Source organism: Panthera pardus, unplaced genomic scaffold (genome assembly GCF_024362965.1).
Source record: "Panthera pardus isolate Hobbes unplaced genomic scaffold, ASM2436296v1 HiC_scaffold_15, whole genome shotgun sequence".
Classification (NCBI taxonomy): domain Eukaryota; kingdom Metazoa; phylum Chordata; class Mammalia; order Carnivora; family Felidae; genus Panthera; species Panthera pardus.
Window position 1 is genome coordinate 80,505,683 of NW_026526710.1, and position 25,909 is coordinate 80,531,591.

General features: G+C 40.1%; 1 protein-coding gene and 1 pseudogene across 1 annotated transcript in view; both read left to right on the top strand.

The window, feature by feature from the left end:
• Nucleotides 1-25,909, top strand: part of DOK6 (docking protein 6) — a 364,564-nt gene that overhangs the window by 256,936 nt on the left and 81,719 nt on the right. The window contains exon 6 of the mRNA XM_019432554.2: nucleotides 24,889-25,027. Within this exon, the coding sequence (XP_019288099.1) occupies nucleotides 24,889-25,027 (139 nt within the window). The remainder of the gene's footprint in view (nucleotides 1-24,888; nucleotides 25,028-25,909) is intronic.
• Nucleotides 15,903-15,999, top strand: LOC128777165 (U2 spliceosomal RNA; annotated as a pseudogene).

A 25,909-nucleotide genomic window follows, 5' to 3' on the forward strand; every position in this document is an offset into this window, starting at 1 on the left:
TTTGAAGCCGGATGTAACTATTAAGAGTAATAATAGCTACTGGCTCCCCAATATGCTATAGTGTTTTAATTATGCTTTTGAGTGATTTATCTCGCTCTCTCTCGCTCTCTCTCCCTCTCTCTATTTATATATATGCTTTTTTAAAATTTTTGTTTATAGAGGTGTGGCAAGGACCACATCTTTGTACAGGTGATTCCTTCTACAGTCAACCCAATCTTGCGGCCCAAAGCTTTGCCTAACAGTTTCCACACTCTTCTGGTGCAGCATGCTGTCTCTATTACAGCACTTATTATTTTAGATTATTTTTATAGTTAATTAATTAAGTCACTTCCTCTTCTATTGAGGAAGCTCTGGAACGCTGGTGCTATAACCTTCGTCTCTGTGTCTTCTAGTGCATGTACATATAAATTGATTCGAGAGTTAATGGATTTTCAAAGTACTATGATATTTTAATTACAGGAACTAAGCGTTAATTTATATTGCATTTATTTCTCAGAAGATTTAAGTGACTGTTTTTATTTTAGGCTAAAAGTTGTGCCACTATCATTCACTAAGATGCCCTTCACCTACCGAGTCATTCTGTCAACAATTCTAATTCAAAGTGCAGAATTTACAAAAGTAGGATCTTGGAGAGGACAAACATAAATCCTCTCAAGAGGAAGATGCTATGTATGCATTTTAGGGCCTCAAGTTATTTTAATAAAATGCCTATTGCACAATAAAAAATAATCAGAACAAGACTGAGATGAGACAACAACTAGAGATGAAGAAAAATCGGAAGGAACAGGGTGGACAATAACCAACCCAAAGAGATCCCAAATCCTGAAGTTACCCTAGACAGGCTTCAAGACGCACTACTTGAAGAGATGAAGGACAAGGTTGAGAATTTAAACTGGACGCTACTTTAAAAGGGAACAAATGAGAATTTCAGAGCTAATAAACACCAAGTTCCAGTTACTTTTCTTCTATCTGAAACAGTGGGGTAAAACAGCAAAAGTCACGATTATTTATCATCGTTAGTATTATTAATATTATCATCATCTCTCTCTCTCACGATTCTGAGTCGACTGGGGTCACCTCGTTCAGTTCTCTCAAGCGTTTGCGATCAGAGGGAGGCCAAGGATGGAATCATCTGCAAGCCTTCTTCACTCACATGTCTAGATGTTGATGTCTTGATCTTGGTCTTGATCTTTTCTGACGAGTAAGCTGGACTACCTACTCATAGCCTTTTTAGTGTGGAGTGGGCTTCCATGGAGCATGATGACTAAGTTCCAAGAGCGAACATCTCAAAAACGAGGGAGTCAGATGGGAGCGGGCTTTTCTGACCTAGAATGAAGGACCATGGAGTATTACTTTTGATGGCAGCAACGTCAAAAAAATTACAGGTCCACACAACAACCAACATTATGAACTATTTAGATGTGTGTAACTACAGATTAGACATACTTTTAAAAATTAATAATCCATAGGCGAAAAGATCAGAAGAAAAGATCCGGGAAAAAATAAGCGCAGAGAGGCAAAAGCCTGACGAGAACTTGAGAAACATATATTGAGAAACATATATATATATATATAGAATTCTTATGTTTAATGGGAATCCTAGAAGAAGAGAAGAGAGAAAAGTAGACAGATGCAAAATTTCAAGATATATTGGCTGAGAATTTTCAAAAATAACAAAAGACATCATACCATACAGTCGGGAATCTCTGCTAAACCTAAGAATGATAAATAAAAAGAAAGCTGCTCTTGAAAGAAACAGCTGTTTTCAGAGATTACAGTGTAACCTAGAGCTGATAGCTCAATAGAAATTATGAAAGCCAAAGAAAAAAATGGTATAATACCTATAAAGTGCTAAAGGGAAATAACTATCTACTTAAAATCCCACACTTAGTAGGGCACCTGGGTGGCTCAGTGGGTTAAGCATCTGACTTTGGCTCAGGTCACGATCTCATGGTTCATGGGTTTGAGCCCCACATTGGCCTCTTTGCTGATGGCTCAGAGCCTGGAGCATGCTTCAAATTCTGTGTCTCCCTCTCTATCTGCCCCTCCCCGCTCATTCTCTCTCTCTCTCTCTCTCTCTCTCTCTCTCTCTCCTACTCTCTGTCTCTCTCTCTCTCTTTCTCTCAAAAATAAACAAACATTAAAAAAATCCACACTTAGTGAATATATTCTTCAGGATTAAATATTAAGTTAAAATATTGTATACAGACCAAAATCTGGTAATTCCTCCCAGCAGACCTTCATCAAAGAGAATACAAAAATGCTAAAAGATAACTTTTATGAAAAGAGAAACTGTTCCCAGATATATTAGAAATGCAGTAGTGAATAAAGATAAATGAAAATAGTAAAGATCTGAAATTTAAGAAGCTAATTCTAAAAGTTATATGGAAATTCAAATGGAAAAACTCATATGAATTAACCCAATCATTGTTGAAGCACAGGCTGAGAAGACATGACTTTCCAGATATTTAGGCATATTACAAAGCGAAACTATTTAAGACAGTGTAACATCAGCACAAGACTAGATCTCTAGCCATTGGAAGAAACATGTATTTTCTTTACATCAGAGGGGGTAATGGAGAGCATTGAGGAATAGTCAGTCTTTTTTTTTTAATGTTTATTTATTTTTGAGAGAAAGAGACAGAGAGACAGTGCAGGAGAGGGGCAGAGAGAGAGGGAGACACAGAATCCAAAGCAGGCTCCAGACTCTCAACTGTCAGCACAGATCAGCCCAGAGCCCAGCCGACACGGGGCTCGAACTCACGAACTGCCAGATCATGACCTGGGCTGAAGTTGGACGTTTAACCGACTGAGCCACCCAGGTGCCCCATAGCTAAATTTTTATTTTATTTTATTTTAGAGGGAGGGACAGAACATGAGGGGCAAAGGGTTGGAGGGAGGGGGAGAGAGACAGAGAGAATCTGAAGCAGACTCGGGCTCAGCACGAAAAATAATGGCTAAAATTTAAATGACTGACAATACCAAGTGCTGGTGAGGATGTGAAGCAACTGAAACTCTCATCCATTATAGTAGGAGTGGAAATTTGTACAATCGCTAGTTTGTCACCTAGTAAATCGGAATATGCACACACTCCATAACCAGGCAATTCTAGTTCCAGATATATGCTCTGCAGAAGTGCTGCACGTGTCTATCAAGAGACAGGGACTCAAGTATTTATATATTTGGTAAGAGCCCAAATAGAAATAACCTGAATGTGATTCAGCAGTAGAATGGAAAAATAATTTAGCATAATCACATAGTAGAACACTTCAGTAACAATGAATGGCCTACATTATAAACAACTACATGGATGAATAAATATCATTTTGAGGGAACAAAAGCAGCCAAACACAAAAGAATAAAGTTGGAGAATAAGCAAGACTAAACTACAATGTTTATGGGTGCATAATTAGCGGAAAAACTAAAAAACACACCAAAAAACAAACAAACCCAGGAAACCATTGCCATAAACGTCTAGTTAAATCGGAGTCTAGAATGGGAGGTAGTAGGAATTGGGGAACGCAAAATGTTAAAATGCTAACTGTGTTCTAAGTTTTGATTAAGTGACAGTTTTACTTGTGTTTGCTTTCCGATACGTCATTGAGGTCTACATTTGTATCTTAGCTCATGTTTTGTATACATGTTTCTTTTCCTTTTACTTTTTTAAAGTTTATTTATTTTTGAGACAGAGAGAGACAGAGCATGAGCGGGGGAGGGGCAGAGAGAGTGGGAGACACAGAATCGGAAGCAGGCTCCAGGCACTGAGCTGTCAGCACAGAGCCCGATGTGGGACTCGAACACGCCAATTGCGAGATCATGACCTAAGCTGAAGTCAGATATTCAACTGACTGAACCACCCAGGCGTCCCTGTACACATATTTCTTTTACAACTAAAGCTGTGGAAATAACAATGTGAAAAATATGAAAATTGTATTTAAGAAATTTGTTTTCAGACATCAAAATATTCTGAATCCTCTTTCAGAATGTTGAAAGGTAGAACCCATGATAGCTATATAGTGCATATCTGTTCAAGTATTTTGTAATTATGATATTAGGCCAATTTTTAATTCATTATCCTTAGCTCTCGCTTTCTTACTGGAAAGGACACTTTCCTAGGTAGTAAGATTATGACAAGTGCTTAAGTCAGGAACAATTTGATGTTTACATTTCCCCTTTGATCCTACATGTTACTTCTAAATTTCAATGTGTCTGAAAAATAGCAAATGTTAATACAAAATGCAGATTTAAAATCAGTTAAATCTGGATTACCATTGGCACAGAATATCAAAGTTGAAGGGTAGGCAGATATACGTTCATATACTTGAAAGTCTCCCACTGATCTTTCACCACAATTTACATGGACGTAATGCTCATCAGTTCATTTATTTCTTCACATACTCACAAGATTTCACAGTGATCGGGTTACATTTTTTGAAGGAAATAAATGAGCATGGTGATTTTATTTTTATGGTCCCTTAAAACACTATTTCTCCAAATCAAAACCAAAGCTGCAAAAGATTTCCTGTGAAGCAGTTCATCAAGAATAACAATTTTGATCACATGAACACACTTTAAAATCTAAAGAGGGGGGATACGTGAATTCCTCTCTAGAGGACAAACAGCCAGAAAGGAGGGATTTTTCTTTTGTTCTCAGAAATGCCCTGTGTTCAACCTGCCCCAAAAGTATACTTGTAGATTCAACCTTGGCTTTCTTACAGTTTTTGTTCTCGATATCATTTGTGTCCACTAGCCCAAAGAGTGCACACAAATTCCCAAACTTGTCTTTATCATACCATACATACATAAGAAGAGCCTATCCTCACATACCCAAGATATCACACAAGAGTGTCCCCTCCTGTGTCATTGTCAGAAGATCACTTCGATAAGTGTTGTAGAATATATACGGAAAGTCCTTGTCAGGAAATTCCTGTCTCCAACAAGCATATGTATTTCTGGAACATAGTAGGCACACAAAAAATATCTGCTTAATTATTTGAAGATGTTTGGAGCCTAAGTCAAATACTTACTTGAAGAATGAGAGTTTTTTTGTTTGTTTGTTTTTGTTTTTTTTTTTTTGGCTTCTCTTCTCTTCAAGTAGCAGGGCCTTGATGAAGTACTCACCAAACATTCCAAGGTAGGTAGCTAGCTGTAGATCTGGCCGACATTAAAGTAGAAATAGACATAAGGTTTCCCATAAAAATGTGTTCGTGACAATATAAATGATAAAAATGGGAAAAATAATGCTTTGGTTGCCTAAGACCAAAAAGCTGGGGTAAGTTACGTTCCCCACTCGCACTGTGCTGTTTATTGCATGAAGTGCACGTGCAGGTGTATTCTCGAACTGCAATAAGCATTTTCATCTCTCTGTCTTGACACTAGTCATCCATCAAAAAATGCTAATTCTATTAGTTCTTTCCCTAAGCCGGCTCCCTTGGAAGGAGTTTTTAAAATGCAGTGGAAGCATTATTATGAATTTACTTAAAGTATGAATTTCATACATTTATTGATGAGAACAAAAAAAATAGAAAAAATAACCACCAAAGAATTATTTTTCTTGTGTGTAAAAAGACAACTTAAAAATGTTTTAAGAATAATGTAAACCGCGCTGTGTTTTTGAATGGAATGAAGTTAAAGGATCATTGAAAGTTTATTCTCTATAGTAAGAACTATGTGTATCCTGGATAAAAACTGTTTGATCTGTCTTTAAACACAAAGGCTTAATTTATGCAAGAATTTTTAGACTGCAAGGGTCAGTTCAAGGGTGTGTATGAATTTGGAATGCAATGGTAACTCGGGGCGGGGGCGGGGGGGGGCGGGAATTGAAAGCTTCTTCAAAAAAGATATGGTGTTATTTCAAACCTCTTTTAAATGGACATCTTAATTTAATTCCATCTCATAAAATGAGATCATGTTTGGGTCTCTGTGTCACTTTGGGTCACTATTGAAGAGTATTGACATTTTTAATAAAAATGTTCTTCAGAGAAGAAAATGATGCTTTTCACCATTCACACTTACACATTTGAATTTTGGGTCCATATTTATAAAAGAAGGTATTATCTAAGTAAGCTATTATTCTTACCTTCACATGAGCGCCTTCGAACAGCCTAGCAACTCCTCATTGATGTAGAGGACAGCAGCATTGAGTGTGAACGTCATGTCTCAGCCTAGACATATTTTCCTTTTGATCTAAAGGTAGAAGAACATTAATGACCATATGATGTCTTCTCCCCAAAATGTCCATCTCCTAGTACTTCTCTCAGAGACTTTGCATGGACTGGACCAGCCTCATCTTTTGAATGTATCCAACATCCAATTAAAAAAGTATAGCTCTTGGGGCGCCTGGGTGGCTCAGTCGGTTAAGCGTCCGACTCAGGCTTATGTCATGATCTTGCGGTTTGTGGGTTCAGGTCCCGCGTCCAGCTCTTCACTGACAGCTCTGAGCCTGGAGCCTGCTTCGGATTCTGTGTCTCCCCCTCTCTCTGCCTCTCCCATACTCATGCTCTGTCTTTCTCTGTCTCAGTAACAAATAAACATTAAAAAAATTTTTTTTTAAGAAAAAGTATAGCTCTTTAATTTCCCTGCCTCATGATTACCGCATAAGCTCATTCTCCTGAGGTATTCATGGCTCAGGATAGAAAATATTTGGGTAGCATCTGTTGTTATATTCTGTTTGATTTAGCTACGAGCTAACCCTCCTGCCCCAAACACAAGATTATATGGCACTAGCTTTCATCTAGATACACTCCATGACCTGACTTGAGAAGTTTTCTCAGGCAGAGCCTGCTGTGTTTAAATGTTGTGCTATCTTTCTCTTAAGATTATAGTCCACAAAACATTTTTCTTCTGCTATCTAGTTCCCTCTCTTTAGGTTCTTATTATGTAATATATTTTTTAATTTCTACTTTTAACTAATATGCAACACCCAAGATCGTCTGTTGACACACATGGCCAGCATACCTTTGAAAACTTATATGTTAAAAAATTTCCCCTTGCTTAATATCCAATGCTCAAGTATTGGGGGGGGGGGCCTTTAAAGGCACATGGCAAGGGTGTGAATATAGGATGGGAAGTAGTTGGTGACCACTTTTGCATTCCAGAAGTCATGATAACGTGGATAGAGACTGAGCTTTGGAGTAGGTACATGATGCATGCCAACATTATATTTATTATTATTATTATTATTATTATTGTCACTATCCTTAGTATTGCTCATCATAGCAACCTTCTTAGATGAACTGCCATTATTTTCCTTATTTTATAAATGAAAAAACTGAGAGTCTGAGAGATTAAATAACTTGTTATGAATTAAGTGTGGACACCCCAATACAGAAATTACCCACTCAAAGAGTTTGGGGGGAATTCAGTGTAGGAACTCTTTAAAGAGGCGTAGGTATGACTATGGAACAAACATGGGGTGGTGGGGAGCCCAAGATGAGCAACAGGGAGAAGCTTTTACCTACTTCGCACCTGAGGGAACAAGGAAACCGGACCCCAGAGAGAGCTCGGACCCTTGGAGGATGGAAGCATGCCCAAACCACAGTGCTAAGACAGGAAGGGCAGGGTGGGGAAAAGTACCTCAGGCTCACTCGAACTCTCTTCTGTGAGTGCCCTCCTTTGGCGAAACCAGAAGACAAGCAAGCCTGGGCCTGTAGAAGTCAGCTTCCCAGGACACAATGCCAGACATACACATCAGCAAAGGGCAGAGAATAGATATCGGTACAAATAGAGAGAAATCAATACATTCAAGGTCACACAAGTCATTGTTAGCACATCCGGAAAAGAAATCCCTGCCTGAATCCAGAACTCTTCTTTTCAGCTAGATTTGAGTAGTGAATTATTAGATTATTTGCTTTGGCGTGTGTTTGCATTAACAGCAAAATACTTCATTCATATCTCTAAAGTTAAATTCAAATTTATGTCAATTTAAAATATTAATAACAAATATTCAGTAAAAACATCTACAATGACAACACAGTATCCTGACAAAATATATATATCATTGCTCTATTTACTAGTAAAAGTGGTTCAAATGAACCCTGCATAAACACAGAAACTCTAAAGAAATAAGAAATTTTCACTGGAAAAAAAAAAAAGGAAACTGTTTTCTTACTCCTGCACCAAGGTAAATTAATTACCATGTTTTAAATAGCACCCCAGAGAAAAATAGGTAAAGTCACCAAAATCAAAAATCGGTACCTAAGCCTGTGCATTTATTCCAATCCTGATCAACCATAAATATTTTTTTGCATTTTCTACTAAATATGCAGAAAGCTGACAATAGGTATAGTAATGGGTTATTTTGCCTGCCATTCTAACTACATCATCTACACGCTCCACTGCACTAAATATAATGAAACTCGTATAGGGGGAAGATAGCACAGCCCCTGAGAACAAAAATGAATTTCAAAAAAGGCAACATTACTAGAGCTATACAATCAACACCTTCCACTGCAGGAGAAGCAGGGTGAAAAATGACCTTTACATGAGCTGGTGAAATAGCAGAGCGGTTTCTGCTCCCTTCTCAAATATTGTCTGTGTTGGTGGAAGCAGAAGGTAGATTTCCCCCGTGGAAAGCTGCCGCTTTATCAGGGGAGGCAGTTTTTCACAGGCAAATTCTCTTATGGAGACAATTGCCTGATTGACAGAGCACGCAGTAGGGTGTGATTGGCCTGTCACGGGCCTTGTGGGTCACAGTTTGAGAACAGGAAACACCGTCTCCAAACAGAAAATGCAGCAGCATCCCAAGGATACTCAGAAGCACAACAAGAGGACATTGGCTAAGGAGGATGTTTTAGCGTCAGGCGCCAACTATCATAGCTCTCTTGTAAAACCATCGCTCCTAATCACGCGAAGACTCTTCATTTCGATGTGCTTGACAGTTCCAGCTTTATACTGGTTCTTCATAGCAAATCCTATAAAGTGTATAAGGCCAATAGTTTTATAGATGAGCAGCTGAGACTCGGAGATCCGATGACTTTTCCAAAGCATCCAAGCTGAGCCCAAGCCCTCGGGCTCCTCATCGGTGTATTTCCCAATGTGCCATGTACCTCCCAAGGCATCCTCTCATCTCTCCGTGTTCTCCTTCCCACCGTCATGTGCAGCCTAGTCCCACTCCATCCCTTAACCATGGTCTCAAAACCTTTACCACTTCCTTTGACATAAATTGGAAAGGCACAGGAGAATTGCTTTTCAGTTCTCTTGTTTTCTACCTTGCTTATTTCTTCTCCCCTTCAATTTGCAAGAAAACCTAATGAAAGTTGCAAGAGAAATAACCGTTGGGAACTGAAAGGAGTAATCAATCCCTAGATGGAAAAAAAAATAGTATGAATTATATAAACATAACTTTACAGTTCAAGCATTTAGAAAGGTAGATAACAGAGCAATGCAAAACGTTATATAATTGAGATTCTATAAACATCCTTATATGCAATAAGAAAAAATGAAATCATACACATCTAACTTGGCAACAAATGATCTTTTTGTTCATGGAGAAGATGGCATTTCAAACGAGCACTTCATGGAGCTTTAACAACTAGCTAAGCTGGAAGGAATATTTTTCACTAAGATTGCTTTGATCCATGATAGGTATTTACAGTATGCAGCCAAGGGCTTTGACCATTAAGAAAAATAAAATAAAATGCACACTGCTTGAATTCCCATTAGGTCTCAAGGGTAAAAGAGTAAATTTCCCTCAACTGCTTTCCTTATGGCATTTTTATTCCATTCTTTACAACGGTTGGTGCCAGACTGAGACTGGTAGAAAAGATTCCCGTAAAGTCCTGTCTCCCTGGGGCTCCCACGGCCTCTCATCCTGAGCTGGGAAGGCGGCCCGGAGAAGATGCTGGGCGGCCAGCTCATCTGTCTTCCCCCTCTCTCTGCCTGGCCACTCTTGGAGAGAAGCTGAGGAGCCTGGAGAGGGGCCAGTTCTTAAATTAGCTGCATCAGGTGCCTTGACCGGCTCTTGCCACAGTTGTAAGGAATGTTCAGTTGGCGTGTCTACAAGTTAGGATTTCCTTATCTCCTTTTCTCTTCCTGACGCACCAGGAAGCCAGTATCCCCCGGCAGCCATCTGGCTGGCAAGATCAACGTGGTCATGGCTTCCACTTCTACAGACTTGAAAGTGCCCCCTCCAGAAAAGCAAAACTCTATTTCTATAAATACCTCTCAGTTACATAAGTAATTAATTCCATCCTACCACCAGCCGCTCCTGTCTCTTGAAGGTGCTTAATTAACGATTGGAGATATTTCTGGAAATATGAAAGGAATGGATTTGGGTCCAGGCGTGGAGATGTGGTGTAGAGAGAGTGTGAACTACTTACAAAAAGCACCAGAATCTCACTTGTGTAGCTTTTCCAGACCACCACCTGTGCAGCCTGTCCTGGGCTGGGCCAAGCGACTGCACACAGTGAACGTTAGGTAAACGTGGAATGAATGAACGAGCTAATGAGAATCTGATCCTGTGAGAAGGGTCTGTCCTCTCCTACATTGGAAGGAGCAGAAACCACCCTGGGCTTGCTCTAAAAGCACTAGTTGCAAACTTAGATGGGCAGAAGTCACAACTTAAAGTGTTTATTTAAAATACAGAATCAGGGGCGCCTGGGTGGCTTATTCGGTTAAGCGTCCAACTCTTGATTTCAGCTCAGGTCACGATCTCACGGTTCGTGAGATCGAGCCCCACGTCAGGCACCACACTGACAGGGCAGAGCCTGCTCAGGATTCTATCTGCCTCTCTCTCTCTCTCTCTCTCAAAATAATAAATTAACATTTAAAAAATAAAGTATAGAATCAGTCCCTGTTGTCTGAAGCTTTATGGAATCCATCACATGAAATAAAGTATACCTAACATTAGATAAAATGGAACAGCAAGATAAAAATTCAGGAAAAGGCTACACACCTTTTCACACAAGATCTGCTCACCTTCTCCTGAGTCTCCACTTCACAACTGACTGGCTAACACTGAGGCACACCCCTGTGTCTCCTAGCTTATGTCACCGAATGGGAGAATGTGAGAATCTCACTCACCCGAGGCTTAAGTTACCAGGGAAATGCAGTCAGTCCACTCAGCCAGGACTATGGGCAGAATGAGCAAGGAGAGGTCCGTCTAGAATATTCTCTGAGGATGAGACTCTGGGAATAATTTTTACATTTTAAGTTGACTTTGTTTCCTCTGCTTGCTCTGATCGTCACTCTTTCCTTTCTGGTTCCTGGGACCTTTTCTGTCCTTAGGATACAGACAGCCAGCTCATCCACTGAAAGATGCTCCCGTTTGAATAAGCATTTCCTCAACCTAATCCTTGTTGATTTTTGTCACCATCTGACTCACTGCTTCTCTCTCCACTCCTCTCTCGCACCCCATAGACTTTCTCCACTTTCTCCACTTTCTCACCTAGCATTCATGTCACCTGAAAGGTTGCTTTTGGCTCACTCACTCATACTCTCCTAACTCCAGTTGCAAACAGTAACACTAGAAAGGATTCCAGGGCTCACATGTGCCTTCCCTCGTGACCCCCTCTTCAGCTGGCGTCTTCTGACATTTGGGTCACTGGAGCCTGTTCTAGCACAAATCATCCTACATGCTCAACCTCTAAGAATACATTTTTTTTGGTTTGGGCTCTTATGGTTTTCTGTCAAGGACAAGAACCTCTTCAGTATTAACACCTATCAAAATAAAATACATTCATTTTACTCCATCCCTCAAATGGTTGTAAGAGCCAGGAACAATATGGCGGAGGGATTGGAAAAAGGGGTGGGCAGAAATCTGGAAAGCTGTTTCCCCTCGAATGTATGGAGAGACTGTAGAGCTGGCCGGAAGACTATGTAAATGTGAGGTCAAAGGAAATGAAAAGCTTTGCCAGTGAATTTCTCTGACACGGGAGTGAGGCTGTCACTATTTGCAACGGCAGCTATTTCACAACTATAGCTGGCTCTGGAATGTAATATAACTTAGTTGAGCAAAGACAATGCATATTTTTTTATATTCTAAGATTGTTCGTAAGCCCCTTCTCAATGAGAAGGATATCATTTTAAGTTGTCATTTTTGGGTACATCATCTTGGCAACATACTGGTTTCCTCTCCTTTCTTCTGTTTTATGTAGTATATGCTGTTGGAACACACAACAGACATAGGTGGCCTTAGGTCGTAAAGAAACCTCAGATCAAGCACCATCTGTTCTGGTCTGCCCCACGTTGGCACCTGCTGAAGTGTATCCATTTGGCCTTTGGGGGGGGTGGTGTGCTGGCACTTTTCACTGGATCCACTGATCAAAGCATTTCCTTAATCTTAGAATGTTTATATCCCCTTCTTCAGCCCCAGTCCCCTGCACAAGACTTTCTAGATGTTCTGCATCCAAACTGAGGCATGTGGGGAGTCAGAGGTGTAGGGCTGTTGGCTCAAACTAGGTACCAATTTATTAATTCCTGCCTTCTCCAAATTTCCACTCAGATGAGCAACATCAGGATATGGAAGCATCACCCACTGCTTTCTCTGCCTCTTTTTATTCTCTCTTCCCCACCATCACCCAGGTCCAGAAGGGTCGGGGTCACCTCTTAAGTCATGTCTCAGTTTCTCTCTAGCCAGGATTTATAGTAAAGCTCTGACTTACTCATCTAGACCTGACATCTGAAAATTTATAAAAGCATGCCAGAGAGAGTCAAATCTTACTTTAAGTTCAGAAGCAGACTCCTGACTTCCCATTTCTTTTGCTGTAATAATAGTACTCAAAGCAGATAAAAACTCTTGGCTGATTAGGGAGAAAGTGCCCTTGTTATGCAAGTCTAGCTAAGTCTAGGGCTGTGTTTGAGGAGCAGAAAGTGGCACCTTGGGTCTGGTGGGCAGTGGTTCTCTTCTCTTTTCACTCTGTACTGACTCAGAAAGCAAAAGTCTGTGCAGATCTCAGCAGTACGAAGTGGAAGCGCTACGTCCGTTGTGAAGCAAAAACAAAAACGGAAATACATTCCTCTCGAAAAGTCTGGTTTTCTCTATTCTTTGCTCACTCCACCACCCACATGATTTTTGACACATCAGGGACAACTGCGTGCATCCCACTCACCGCTTGCAAACACCCAGAGACAGGATGTCGGATTTCCACAGGCACAAGAAGCTCTGGCGCACTTAGAAGACAGAGATATGCCTGCTGTATTAGTCGAGCTGGGAAGTCTCGCCGTCTGCAGTCGGCTGAAGACTCAGGAGAGCTGGTGGTGTAAATTCGAGTCCAAGCACAGAAGAAGACTAATGTCCCAGTTCAAAAAGAGGCAAAAAGAGTGAATTCTCCCTTATCCCCTTTTCTTCTGCTCAGGCTTCCAATGGATTGGACGAAGCCCACCCACCATGGAGAGAACGATCTGTTTTCCTTAGTCTACTTATTCAAATGTCAATCTCATCCATAAACCCCCTCACATGCACACACACACACACACGCACACACACACACAGACCCAGAATACTGTTTAACTAAATGCCTCGGGACCCTGTCGCCTAGTCAGGTTGACACATAAAATTATCCAATACACCTGCCATGACCAGTGGGCTCTTGGCTCTATAGTGGTGATCAGGATGTGAGGCAGTTTGAGAATTTCCAGTAGGAGCCTTTTGACTATTGAAGCTCAATAAATGATAAGTTGCACTGATCTGAGTGGACATAAATGAACCTTGGTATGGCCTGCAGGTTCCTTCTGGAGTCCACATCCTTTACTTCTGTGAACACCTGGGCGGTAAGATGACTCCATTCACCTCCACTCTCTTAACCCTTACATGGAAGTTACTAATCAGGGAAAGTAAAAGTGCCCAAGTCAATAATAAAGAAACGCAACATAAGAAATCACATTTTAATGGTGTTAACCATCTCTTGAGACACAGCTATTACTAGATGGAGTTTCAAGCAAACTACCCCTTAAATGGAACTAAGTCAAAGCTTAGGAACTTTTGAAAGAAACTTTATTAATCATATAGCCAAGCCATCTAACTTCAAAAGCAGGAATACTGAAGGGCGCCTGGGTGGCTCAGTCGGTTAAGCGTCCGACTTCAACTCAGGTCATGATCTCTCAGTCCATGAGTGCAACCCCGCGTCGGGCCCTGTGCTGATAGCTCAGAGCCTGGAGTCTGCTTAGGATTCTGTGTCTCCCTCTCTCTCTGCCCCTTCCCTGCTCATGTTCTGTCTCTCTCACTCTCAAAAATGAATAAATGTTAAAAAAAATTTTTTTAAGTAAAATAAAATAAAAACAAGAATAATGAGAACCAAAATTGGGTAAGAATAGGATAAGTAGTATTTTTTTCATTTTTGGAAGTTCCATTCCTTTACCTCTTTTTTAGACTATTCAATATCAGTATCCCCCCCCCCCCCACACACACACTTTTTTTTTCTTAGAGAAACCATGAGTGAGGGAGAGGGGCACAGGGAGAGAAAGAGAATCCTAAGCAGGCTCCACACTCAACATGGAACTGGACGAGAGGCTTGCTCCCACAGCCCTGGTATCATGACCTGAGATGAAATCAAGAGTGGGACGCTCAACCGACTGAGCCACCTGGGCGCCCCTCAGTATCTCTTTTGTGGTTTGCTTTGTTCCGTGACTTGATGTATGTAGGAATCTAGAAACCATTTGAGGTAGATTGGAGGTGAAGGTGGATCATCAGGGGTAGAGATGGAAAACTTATTTCAACAGTGAAAGGAATTATATTCTCTTTGTCTCTAGATTTTTAAGATTTTTGAGTGAATCTGATTTTCTTTCATTTCATGTCTTGTATTAGGAGTCTAGTTGGGAAGAAGGCATGTAAAAATAAAAGTGGTGAGATGTTAGAAGTGCTCTAATACAAGTTTATACCTGATTTATCAGGGGAAACACAGAGATGGTTGGTTAGTTCTTAAGTAGAATACGTCAGTATGAACCCTGATGAGCCCCAAATTCTTATGCCTGAGAAGGTCAAAGATACCAGGGGATAACATAAAATGATTGATACTTTTATTTATGATGGGGAAATACTGGTTCCATTTCTTAGCTTCTGCTTTAAAGGTGATTCAGATTATCTGTTCACCATATTTTCAATTCATGTTTTTATTTATTTTTTATTTTAATTTTTTTTTACTTGAGTATAGTTGACACACAATGTTACATTAGTTTCAGGCGTACAGCTTAGTAATTCAACATCTCTCTACATTATGCTATACTCATCACAAATTTAGCTACCATCTGTCACCATACAACGCTATTACAATAGCATTATCTATATTCCCAGTTCAGATATTTAAAGAAATTGACTTTAAAGTTTAAATGTGGTTTAAAAATTAACATTTAAGGGGTGCCTGGGTGGCTTAGTCAGCTAATCGTCTCGCTCTCGCTTTTGGCTCAGGTCATGATCTCAAAGTTCATGAGTTTGAGCTCCACATCAGGCAGTGTGCTGACAGCATGGAGCCTGCTTGGGATTTTCTCTCTCTCTCTCTCTCTCTCTCTCTCTCTCTCTCTCTCAAAATAAGCCAATAAACATTAAAAAATTAAAGTTAAGGTTATGGTTTAAGATTTATTAACCTGTAATGATGACATTTGACATTATTATAAAAATCTACATAGTTACATTTGAAATTCTTCAATTTTTGAAATGTAAGTAAATTCACATTTTCACCAAGATATTAAATTTTCATTTCAATTTCAAAACGAGTGAAAAAGCTGTAACTTAAGCCTGTACACACATCTTTTGTAATACCAATCAGTATTTTCCCTTGGTAAATTAGAATGACTGTGTCATTTTACTGGGTGGCTTATTTTGATAATGACAATAAAAGACTAAAAATTGTACTCTACCAGTGATCTGTCAACTAAAAACTTCTAGAGAAAATTTTAACGCAATAAAGATAACCAATTCACTAGCTCTTAATCTCCAAAATGTGTTAGTATATTACAAATTTCATTTCATCACTTCTCGGCCTTTTGGCTAAGATCAAGTGTAGTATAAATTTCTTTTCATCACCTACTCATTTGCTGCATTTTTAAATGAAAAGGTAAATATATATATAATGAGAATAAACGCAGTTCCTGAATTAATGTTTATTTACTCATTTTTTTAAAACATGCTTTTTAAAAATATTGTCCAAAAATTAATAAAGTGCCTGACATGTGGTTGGTTGATGTCCAAAAAAATGTCAATGAATGAATAAAAATAACCTAAGAAGACAAGGCAAGACATACTCAATGTAAAATCAGGTATAGGCTTGAATTTCTTTTCTATTTTGGCTATCTGGTTTAAACACTTTCCTCTGGTCACTTGAGACACTGAATTAACTTTCATTTGATTAAAAATTTACCTTCATTAAGTATGTTTGGGGCAAAAAAAAAGAATAAAAATGTAATTTGTAACCCCTGATTGCAGGCTGTTTGGCTCTGAGGGAATATAATGATCTCATTTTTAGGGACCTCTCAAAATGGTGGAAAGAAGTGTAACTCTTCTAATTCAGTGAGTAAATATTAGTAACTTGCATGTTAAACTGTAAAAATTTCCCAACCGTCACTTGGCAGTCCAATTCACTTTCAAAAGGAAGTATAATTTCTAAATGACAGAATTTAAGTTTTCGCTTGACTTGCTTTGTTATTAGCTCTTTCCCAGACAAATAGGTTTGAGTATATATTGGTAGCTGTTTCAGATGATACACACATAGCCTCCCCAAAAGAGTTTTAAAATAGAGCAAGTGTACAACAGCAGAGAACATAAGAAGGTATCAGTTCTTGCTTTTCCTGTTGACAGTTTGGTCTACTCCCTTCAGAAGAATACATTAATGCCATGGCATTGTCCTTTAAAAAAAAACTATTCTCTTTCATATTTTATTTTGCTTTATTTTTTACTATCAGGGACTACAAAATCACTACTTGTCAGGTCACCATCACATTGATCACTTTCAAGTCATTTCAGTCAACAAAGCATATGGAATTCACCGGATGCTTTTTGTGATTGACACTTGGAGGTTAAGAATGTTAAACTTCCACTAAAGCCATCAGGAGATATGTGTACAGGATGGATATAAAATTAGCTGTAAACCTTTAAAAAAATTTTTTTCCCTAAATCTTATAAACATATTACAGTAGAATAATGGTAATGGTAGCAATTGTGATCATCTTCACGTGGTGGATTGTTCATTTCTAAATTTTGGAGGCAGAAGGGAAGGGAAGGGATGTAGAGGAACATCTTATATGTATCTCTTTTCGAGGATTTGCTAAAGCCAAAATTTCAGGGACACTCGACTGACTTTTGTATTGCGTTGAGAAACCAAAGGAGAAAAATCTGAAAGTAAAAAAAGTAAACACAATGGAATAAAATTAAAACTTTGAAAATATGTGAAAAGATGGAGATATTTTAATGAAAGTGATTGAGAAGCGGCCGTCACGAGTGGAGGACTTAGAGAATTTTCTAACAAATTTGTGCCTTAGAGATCATTTAGATCAACTCTTTCATTTAAAAAACAACAACTTAGTTTTGGGGCACCTGGGTGCCTCAGTCACTTAAGCCTCTGACTTTTGATTTTGACTCAGGTCATAATCTCACGGTTCGTGAGTTCAAGCCCTGCATCGGGCTCTGTGCTGACAGGGAAGAGTCTGCTTGGGATTCTGCCTCTCTCTCTGCCTCTCTCCCTCTTGCTCTCCATATCTCTATCAAAATAGACAAAAGTAAACTTAAAAAATTAAATAAATTTTTAAAAACGTAGTTTTATAAAGGATCAAAATGGCGTTTCACCAAGCTAATTTTCAGCAGATCCTGGACTAAAATCAAGATCTTCTTGCAGTCTTGGGTATTTCAGCTTGTTTAAGGGAAAGCGTTGTATCCCTAAGGTACCAGCAGTGAAATCAACCAACAGCCACCACATGCATTAAATGTTTGGAGCCGGCCAGTAATCCAGTCAAGAGGCAGAGAGGATGGCAAAATGTTCTAGCATACCTTCCTCCTTACAAAGGACTTGACATGAAGTTGGGAGTGCAGAGCGGGTTTGACTGCACTTCAGCTGTTTTATTGATTATTTGACTGATTTACCTCAACACGCATTCTACTGGAGCATCGTTGAGAAATATTCTTGGGAACCTGATTTGACAGAAGAGGAACAGAGGCAAACGGGGAGAGAGCACCTTCAGAATGTTCTAGCCCAGGTTCTATTCTGAGCTCTCTCTTTCTCTCCAACTGCAGAAATTTTCATAAATAAGAATGATGCACAACTTTTCTGCTTCTCATCTTGAATGAACAAAACCTAGCTTAATGATCATAAGCTTCCCTCAAAAATGACAGGTCTAGGTTCAGACCACAGCTCAGCCACTTAAATTTCAGTGACCTTGGGCTGAGTTTTCTCAGGTCGGTGTTTTCTGTAATGGGAAGCAGTGAGGGCCTTGGAGATGTCGAGGCTCAATGAGGCAACACACATACTGTGTTTAACCCCAAGCCCGGCCTGAGTCGGTGCTCCAAAAGTGCTAACTACTACTGTTTCCCACCGTGGCTGTGACTGTTGCTGTTATTTCAATTCATTACAAACCAGAACTCTGCAAACCTGGGTGTCTTGAAAATTAGATGTAGATGTCTGTGCTACACTGGGAAGAGATTGTGTGTGTATGTGTGTGTGTGTATTTGCTATATGACAGAGACTGAGCTAGGCACGTTATAAACATAACATCTTCACAAAAACCCTGTGAGAGTCCTCCGACCCTTGCTTTGAAATTTAATGTCAACTTAGTTTTCATTCATTAAATCCGATCAATAAACTAATGGCACTACTTTTTTTTCATTTGACCGTTTCCGTCAAGAAGCATTCGTGAAAAAAATGTCCTCCTATACTTACAGCCTCACTTATCGCGCCCACTTCACCCCCAACAAATAGCACAGTTACTCTCTTGTGCGTTCATCCAGAGTTTCATGTATATGCAAGCGAAGGTGTATATAAATTCTTCCCACGCATGCTTTCTTTTACAAAAATGTTAGTGCACTGTGCATATTGCTGTCACTTTTTTTTCCATTTAGTGTTATGTTTTAGGTATCGATTTTCGTATTTGGTGGTAGTAGTGAAAATAATACTACTATTTAAGGGGTAATAAAAACTCACAGACACTGTTTTTAAGATTAACACATATTAATTCATTTCATGCTCAAACAACCCTCTGAAAAATGTACTGACATTATATACCTTCTTTATAGATGAGAGGTTATCAAGTGTTGTGAGTTTCAAATAATTTCCTACTATTTTTTGCCTGCTGATATCTTATGATTTCTTTTTTATTTTTGGGAAAAATTTTTTGGGGGCATCTGGGTGGCTCAGTCAGTTAAGGGTCCAACTTCAGCTCAGGTCATGATCTTGCGGTTCGTGAGTTCGAGTCCCACGTTGGGCCCTGTGCTGACATCTCGGACCCTGGAGCCTGCTTCGGATTCTGTGTCTCCCTCTCTCTCTGCTCCTCTCCTGCTCACGCTCTGGCTTGCTATCTCTCTCAAAAATGAATAAACATAAAAAAAGAAAAAAAGAAAACTTTTTTTTCAGGCAGATTCATTCTTTTTTTTTTTTTTTGTCACCTTTTGGCTTGGATCATAGCTTGAAACTCCTACCTCCTTTTGACTTTATATATGAATTCTTCCTTATTTTCTTCTACTAACTTTTTTCACTTGCTTTCTCTGCAACTTGTATCAGTGGAGGTGGAAACATGGACCCAACATTTTTCCTCCTGATAAGTGTCCAAACACAGTTTCTTGGAGAGTCCAGCTTCCCTTACAAACTCGAGATATCACGTTCATCACGTATTTACCTCCCAGATGAATTGGGTCTATTTCTGGACTTGCTTTTGTGTGTACATTTTACTTGCAGTTTCTTACCACAGATCCGCATCTGACTCACCAGAGCTCCTAGAGAGAAACTTCAGCCTTTTCGTAGCTGCTAAAAGAAAAGCCGAAGGCTGGCATTGTTAAATGACAATAAAGATCAAACTGTTAATGGAATAAAAGTGTTAATTGGTTTTAACCGCTCTTCAGAAAAGCTGTGCTTTGAAGAATTTCATTACTTTCTATAATTAAACATTAAATTTTAAATACTGAATGGATACACCATGAGGTTTTCAGGAAAGGGCCCTTGTTCTTCTCCTCCATTGCTGAGAGTTTAAAATTTTTGTGTGCACAGAGGGTAAATATCTGGTCATGAAATGTGTCTACAATACTGCACAACTTACAGCGAGAGCAAAGTCATATGGCTGCCAAGATGGACAACATTGCCAGAGGTTTACAGATTCATCTGTAGTAATATTTTACCTAGAGACCCACAGATAAGTATTTTAAAGTATCTGAGTTCAGTTTTAAAAACTGACACGTTGGGGTGCCTGGGTGGCTCGGCTGGTTAAGCGTCCGACTTCAGTTCGGGTCGTGGTCTCACGGTTCGTGAGTTCGAGCCCCACCTCGTGCTTTGTGCCGACAGCCCAGAGCCTGGAACCTGCTGCAGATTCTGTGTCTCCCTCTCTCTCTGCCTTCCCCTGCTCATGCTCTCTCTCTCTCTCTCTCTCTCTGTCCCTCTCAAAAATAACTTGTGATGAATGTCTTGTGTTTGTCATTTGGAAAAGGACTGGAAATTTGAAGCCACCCCTTCATAAAGAATTAACTTTGAGACTTAAAAGCAGGAAAAGAAGGGCAGTCATTGAATAGCTTACAAGGTGAGCCTGTTCTCACATGCAGTTGCCTCTAGGGCCCCCGCTTTTAGGGCTGTTTCTCCCCTTGAGGGGTATTGAGAGAACCTTTCCATAGTGGAGCACCTCATTTAGAGTCCCATTTCCTGTGAACACAGACATTCTCATGAGCTCTGCTTGGTCCTTATTTATTGGAACACAGCAGAGACTAGACCAGGAGTAGCCTCATTTCAAATGATTCTGGACGTGAGTAGTGAGGTGGGATGAATAAGGAAAGGATAAATGGAATTTCAGGAAGAGCCATTGAGGGAAAATTCTAGGATTTTCTTAGACTCCTACTGCATCAAACCCTATTGACAACCCCATGCCTGTGGTGCCTTGAGTGGAGGGGTCCCCAATACCACCCTCGGGCTCAGCGTTTCTCTAGATAGACCCAGGACTCAGAAAAAGCGATGCTACTCACAGTTGTGGTTACTGCAATGAAAGTGCAGATTAAAACCAACGAAGGAAGTCCAGGAGGGACCAGGCACAGGCTCCCGGGACGCCGTCCCAGGGCCATCACATGGCAGATGCTTGTTTGCCCCGTGACGATGTGGGAAAAGACATGGGCAGCGGTGTTAACCTGGGACGCTATGGCAAGCCTTGGCGTGCAAGGGTTTTACTGAGGATCCATCATACAGGCAGGCAGAGTCTACCGGGCCAATGTGAGCCGCTCAGACTCCAGCCTCCACCAGAGCAAAACAGGCATATTATTAGGATGAACTCATCTGGCCAGAGTGGTACAGCTTGGCCCAAGGCCTCAGGCACACAAAAATTCACTCTTACCAGGCTGAATATTCCAAAGGCTCAGAGGTTACAGTCCAGGAACTGGCCAAGGGACCACCCTGACACAGGCCTTTCTTTGGAATGTGCAGGGTTTAGAGACCCCAGGCCTGCTGAATTAATTTCTTCCTGACCACTGTTACACGCAGTGTTTGACTTAATTAAAAGGCAAATGGAAACAATCTTGTGACCAAGTCTTGTTGCCCCCATTTTATTTTTATTTTTTTTAGGTTTATTTCTTTTGAGAGAGAAAAAGAGAGAGAGAGCAAGTGGGGGAGGGGCAGAAAGAGAGAGGGAGAGAAAGAATCCCAAGCAGGTTCTGCACTGTCAGCATAGAGCCCAACATGGGGCTTGAACTCACGAACTGTGAGATCTTGACCTGAGCTGAAATCAAGAGTCAGACGCTTAACCAACTGAGCCACCCAGGCGCCCCAACGCCCATTTAATACGTAAGGACTAATTTGGTAAAATAACATGTTCAGGTCCCCCCATTACTTCTGTTGGCCCATTACTTCCTGCTACCACCTACCAAAGCGTGTTTTCCTCAAACAATGCTTATCTTCCTCACTATTTGTAGAGCCTCAGAGACGATGGGCCATGTATATGTTTCCATCCTTTTTATCCTCAGACTCAGGGCAGCACCTGACTTACGGTACCTACTTGATAAATGTGTGATAAATGAACATGAAGGCAATGACACACTGTTGACATTTGTGCCCTTAGTCTTTTGGAGTCTATACTATTATAATGTCCCTTATGTCACGATGTCAAAATGTCAAAAAAAAACCAAAAAACACCACCTTGGAAAATAGTGTGTTAGCCATACTTAGAATTTTAAAATTGTTCTTTCAAGATGAAAGGGACCTTAGAGATGATATTCTTTAACATTCAGTTTTAGATAAGAAAAAGTATTCATTTTGTGAAAATACCTTGTTAAGTGTAAAGAGAGGTAACAGTTGTAATTGTCTATAATTTCAATCAAAATCAGTTTGGAGTCAAGACAAACATATATTGCCCATATTTTCACTGTTTCTCCAAATAAATGCAATTAAGGAGTGTGTTACGATACTCAAATGCATGGAGCACCTCTGTATTAGCTCTTCCCAAGTTAAGGAAATGATTCTTTCAGGCTTTCTGTCCTTTTCATCATGGGGCTTCCTTTCTGAACTTCGGTCTCACATGTTATGGTCTGAAGCTGCACAAACTTGGCTTGTAAATTGTTCTCGTTTGGGTCCCAGGTGACCTGTAGAAGGAGTTCTGCAGGCCGGTGTTCTCGAACTATAAGATGCATAGGAGTCACCCGGGACACTGTGAAATGCAAGTTCTGGTCCAGTAGTCTGGACAGGTTCTCAAGGAAGCCAGTGATGCTGGTCCGTGGACCTACATGTTCACAAGGCAATAGCCAACAAAATGACTTTGTCCCCCCATCTTCTCCAGTACTGGCTTGCTCCCACAAAACTATTCAGACACATAAGAAAAAAAAAAAAAAAAAAAACTCCGTATCTGTTTCTTACCAGCCCCCAAGAGAACATGTTCTAAACAATAACCTGGGCAACCTAAACTATTTATTCCGATACTGCAGATGAAAGCCAAAAGTATGAGCTAATTTTACTGAAGTTTGACCAGCTTGGCTTTAGGTACCTAGGCTGAAGAAAGAACACCTTTCCCTAAAATGTCTTCACTCTTTAATGCTAGCATGTTTTAATTCTTTGCTGATCAAAGGCTGAAGGTTACAGGAGTCTGTATTTCAGAGGTTGAAGAAAACCTGCAAGCTTTCAAACCCTCTAACTGGGCAGTTAAGTCCCAGGAAGTGGGTAAGTGTTAGACCTTTGCATCTCGGTGACTGAGTAGGGAATGACGGTTTGTGTCTTCATTATCTCGTTTCCGAAGGCTACTAAGCAGTGCTTTTCAGATGACAATGAACAAAACTCCCCCTCCAACAGGCTGCGCTCACTACGTGTCCATCGTTGCCCTGCTCGGGCTGTTGGACTTGTATACTCCTCTGAATCAACAAAGAAAGCTCATTTGTTTCACTTTGTGAAAACGCTTCATTTTCCCCCCAGACTTTCCATTTCACGCTGTGTGAATTTTATTAAGATCTTTCTCACAGAAGCTAAGTGCCGGCTCTATGGGGCCCTAAGGGATGGCATTCGCAGCCTCTGTAATGTCTGGAGCCTCTTGAGACATTTCTTTTCTACTGAAAACTCCTTGGGGAATCACAGGGAAGAATCCAAAATCTTTGTGGTGCTGGGAGACAGAGTTTGGCCTCGAGAGCATCTCGTGCAAATCTCTTGATGTTACAATCTGAAAACCAACGACACAGCAGTTCAGTTAATATCCCATATCTCGGTAGTAACATCATATGGATATTGAGTGGGTCTTTCTGGAGGCCTCCAATTACTTTTAAAAGCTGGCTTAAAATATTAATTAGAAATATTTTTCATTTTAGAATTGGTCTCTGTTAATAAAATTTACCTGTAATCCTATTGCCTTAATAAAGTGTCAGTGGCTTCATTCCAATAAAGTTATGTTTTAGAAAGGTAATTACAATTAAGTAATTGAAAATTTTAATTCTGATTTTTCCTCATGAATGTTCATAATAAGAATTTTTAATGTTGTTATATCCTCTCGGAAATGACACAGTAATTGCTGTATAACAGTCCATCAGAGAAAAATACTAAAATTACTCCACTCATTTCTCTACAGTGGATATTAGATTAGTCTTCCAACTATCATACGGATCTTATGAGATGGGCTCTATTATTTTTCCTATGTTAGAGCTGTGGAAAGGAGGTATAGGCAAGTTATTTAACTTGCCCAAGTTCACAGTGCTGGTAAGTGGCAAAGTCAAAATTTAAACCAAAAATTCTCATATCCAAATAGGGTCTCCTTTATGCCATGTTGTTTCTTAAGATGCACAAGATTTACCTAAGGGTTACTCAGGGTAAATAACAGCTTCAGCCTATGTTTGCAAGTCCATAAACTATAAAATGTATAGTCTTCTTGGTTCCTACTACAGCGAGTATAAAATTGCAGACTTTTCTTAAGTTCTTTAAATTTCAAGAGCCATCACAGCTTGGAAACAGCGTTATGATAACACAAATGTGAAAATCCTCAAAGAAGACGACTATTTGCTTTCATTAGTAAGAACTGGTAACAGGTGAACTTCAGTAACTGAAACCTTTGGTGTCTGTTTCTGTGCAGTGTTGTGAACACTTCATCCTTCAAAATCCAGCTAGACATGAGTTTTTACCCTTAGTTCCATCTCATGTACCATTTAAAGGGGTGCTTGTTGGTTGGTTGTTTTGGTCAAGGATGAATCTGCTTCACTAACTGCCATGAAAGTCGAGGAGGAGGGTAACCGCAGGGCGAGGGCATCTTTTACATGGAGAACTGTTACGCACTTGAACACATGCAGACCCATCTCTTTCCCTATCTCTATTCTCACAGAATGTGTGACACAGGAGAAGGACTATTCACTTTTCAAACAAGGGAAGGAGAAATGATCTATCAGAAGGTCCATTCTGCGACACTGGCCATAGCTGAGCAGCATGAAAGATTAATGCTAGAAATGGAGCAGAAAGCCCGGGTAAGGCTCCTTCCTCGGTAACCTAACAGTTGAATGTCGCTGAGGTCTGATGCACATCGTGTATATGTGGGCCCATTCACATCAGCACCCCTGTGTCCACCCCACCCAGGCCCGAGCTCACCCCAGCTACCGAATCCCATCCCTCGAATGCCCTATTCAGCATATGCCAAAAAAGGAGTTATTTGTGGCCACTAGCAGGGAGTCCTACACTCCATGCTTCTCTCAAGGAGGGGTGCGGTGCCTAGAGAATGAAATACAAAGCAATGCTGTCTGCGTATTGCCGCACACAGTTGGACAATCAGAGATTCAGATGTGGGCCCAAAATAACCAGCAAAATGAAGTTACTACAAGAAAAGACTCCACTTTCTTTTTGTCTTTGTATTTGTCCTAGATTCTCTGAAGCTTCTAGCTCTTTCTCTGTTTCAGAGCCAATAATAAAATACTTGCAGAAGGAACCTACACGGTTTACCAACAGAATGATTTGTCTGTTACCCTGTTCTGGAACCATACTAGAGTTTTTGGTCTAGCTAAGGAGAAATTTAGTACAGAATCTGAAATAGTAACTCGTACAAGTAACAGAAAAAATTGTAAGCTTTACTACCACCTTCTTTGAAAAGCAAACAACGGAATGACTGTTGGCCATAATCTTAAGAGTTGGCGATTCTGTCTTTCTTCAGGATTTACAGAGATGCATTAAATTTCATTTGGGAGAGGACAGGCGGAGTTTGGGGAAACAAGTGGGTCACTCACCAGAAGAACACTCATACTTCTGTCCCAGGTTAAAGATTACAGAGTTCTATATGTAGTATTACATTTATTGTGATTTTTTAAATTCTCCATTACATAGTATTTGGACACATAGAAAACTACCTTTTAAATATA